The sequence below is a fragment of the Octopus bimaculoides genome, chromosome 3 (genome assembly GCF_001194135.2).
Source record: "Octopus bimaculoides isolate UCB-OBI-ISO-001 chromosome 3, ASM119413v2, whole genome shotgun sequence".
Classification (NCBI taxonomy): domain Eukaryota; kingdom Metazoa; phylum Mollusca; class Cephalopoda; order Octopoda; family Octopodidae; genus Octopus; species Octopus bimaculoides.
This window is the reverse complement of record NC_068983.1, coordinates 55,103,889-55,106,250: the sequence shown is the minus strand read 5'-3', so window position 1 is coordinate 55,106,250 and position 2,362 is coordinate 55,103,889. Positions and strand designations below refer to the sequence as shown.

The 2,362-nt window shown below is 40.9% G+C and overlaps 1 protein-coding gene across 1 annotated transcript in view; it reads left to right on the top strand.

Moving 5' to 3' along the window:
- Window positions 1-399: 399 nt before the first annotated feature.
- The window catches only part of LOC106879864 (serine-rich adhesin for platelets-like), an 8,825-nt gene continuing 6,862 nt past the window's right edge, over window positions 400-2,362 (top strand). Inside the window, exons 1-2 of the mRNA XM_014929582.2 lie at window positions 400-506; window positions 1,181-1,880. Coding sequence (XP_014785068.1) covers window positions 442-506; window positions 1,181-1,880 — 765 coding nt within the window. The 5' untranslated portion in view covers window positions 400-441. The remainder of the gene's footprint in view (window positions 507-1,180; window positions 1,881-2,362) is intronic.

Genomic DNA, 2,362 nt, shown 5'->3' with positions numbered 1-2,362 from the left:
CTGTGATGTAGGCGCAGGCGTGGTTGTATGATAAAAAGCTTGCCTCCCAACCACATGCAACCAGGTTCAGTCCCACTGCGTGGCACCTTGGGCAAGTGTTTTCTACTATAGCCTCGGACGGACCAAAGCCTTGCGAGTAGACTTAGTAGATGGAAACTGAAAGAAACCCGTCATGTGTGTGTGTGTGTGTGTCCACCGCAATAGAGACTAATAAAATAATCACCAGGCTTTAAAAATTAAGGACTGTGGTTGATTCATTGGACTAAAAATGCTTCTAGGCGTTGTCCCACCATAGTCACGGTCTAATGACTGAAAGAAGTAAAGGACAAAAGATCGATTTGATGTCCATTGTGATACAATGTCCGAAATATTAACATCGATAATCTAAAACCAATACAAACCCGTCTTTTCTAATCGCAGGTTTCAATTGTATTAAATACAATGACAGATGATCTCATTCGATATATCGACACCAAAGATCGGGAAGTTCAGTCTCAAGTAAGAAGGTAAGTCTCTCAATATTAAATATTTAAATGAAGCTTAAATTCCATTGTTCTGTCTTTTTGAATTGTATTGTATTGATTTCTAGAGAGTGTTGTAACACATGGATGGACATAACTAATTCGAATTTTTACCAAACCCGCTTTACAGCCACATGGTCTCGAGTTTTGTGACACTGTACTGAACCATGAACAAGTGTTTTTATGGTCCTGGACCGACCAATGCTTTATGAGTGAATTTGGTGGAAGGAGACTGCTTGGAAGAAAGTCGTGAATATGTATGCTTGTGTCTTTACGTTTGTTCTCCTCTCGCCATTTGGCAAACAGTGTTGATTTGTTTAAGTTTCCGTAACTTTGCGGCACGGTAAAAGTGACAAATAGAATAAATGCTAGACTCAAAAAATATGTAATGGGGCCGATTTATTCGACCATACCCTTCTAGGTGGTGCCACAGCATGGATGCAGTCCAATGACTGAAACAAGTAAAAAATAACGAAGATATCTATGGTGGAATATTTTAAATCCAAATGTTGATTTTACTCAAACTTTTATCCTCTTCATATCACATTCTGCAAGTAACTATTTTGTTGGTTGTGATGAAACGCTCGTACGTTTTTTGGTCGAATGTTTTCGGTCGTTATTAAGTGACGTTTTTGGTTTTTTGTTTCTTTCATAATTAGAAGTCTCTCCAGTACCCAGTTAGAACTGCACAAAGAGCTTGAAAATGTTCTCGGTCCGGATACATCATCAGGATTGTTATCACCAGTGTCAGCAGGCAATGGTATCACACGAAGCCACACTAGTGATGCTCTTCAGAAGATGACCGTAACGACTTCTTCAACAGATTTGTTATCTCCACAACTGACAATGAGTTATAACACAAGTCATACCAAATCTCGCTCACCATCTCCCTCACGAATTTCTAAACAAAAACCTCACTCAGTTACCGTAAGCGGTTTGCAAGCAGCCTCCTCTCTTTCAGGGGAATTACCTAAAAACAAAACGTTAATCAAAAGCATATCGATGGACAACCAAGAAGTTATTTTCTCTGTCTCGACCACCCAAAAAGAACAGATGCCAGCAAAAACAGAACCTTTAGCTACCACGACATCAGCAACTTCTCTTAATCTGCCGATGTCATCAATGCTGCCACGTATGTCTACTTCAGCGACAACTATACCGTCACCGTCGTCGTTTCAGCCAGTGTCACCAAATCTTTCTGTACCAACAAGAAGCGTCAGCACTGATAATGTATCTCCAATAACAGCGCGAAAGCAGTTCTTTGCTCAACAACCTTCTTCCGACTATGGTATGTCGTGGCCCAGGCGTGGAGCAGGTTTTGGTCACAGCAGGCAGATGAGTATGCCTGATGCAGGCGAGGTAAGTAAACCACTTCGTAAAGATAGTGTGGAATTATCTTTTACAAAAATTATAACATATATGTGAAGGCGCGTGGCCTAGTGGTTAATGTGCTGTACTCGTGATCGCTAGATCATGGGTTCGATTTCTCAACCGAGCAGCTCATTGCGTTCTTGAGCAAAACGCTTAATTTCACGTTGCTCCAGTCCACTCAAATGTAAACCTCCAGCAATGGGAGTAGTATCATCCGAAAGCTAAAACGATGCGAAGCGCACTGGGACCGGCGATGTATAACAATATCTGATAGTCTGGTCAATCACTTGATCACACGATAAAAATATGTAAAATAACTAAATACCTCAAATATAAAGTTTATTATTTAGGTAAAAGATAGTGGTGAGCTGGCAGGAACTGTTAGCACGCCAGGCGAAATGCTTAGCGGTATTTCGTCTGCCACTACATTCTGAGTTCAAATTCCGCCGAGGTCGATTTTGCCATTCATC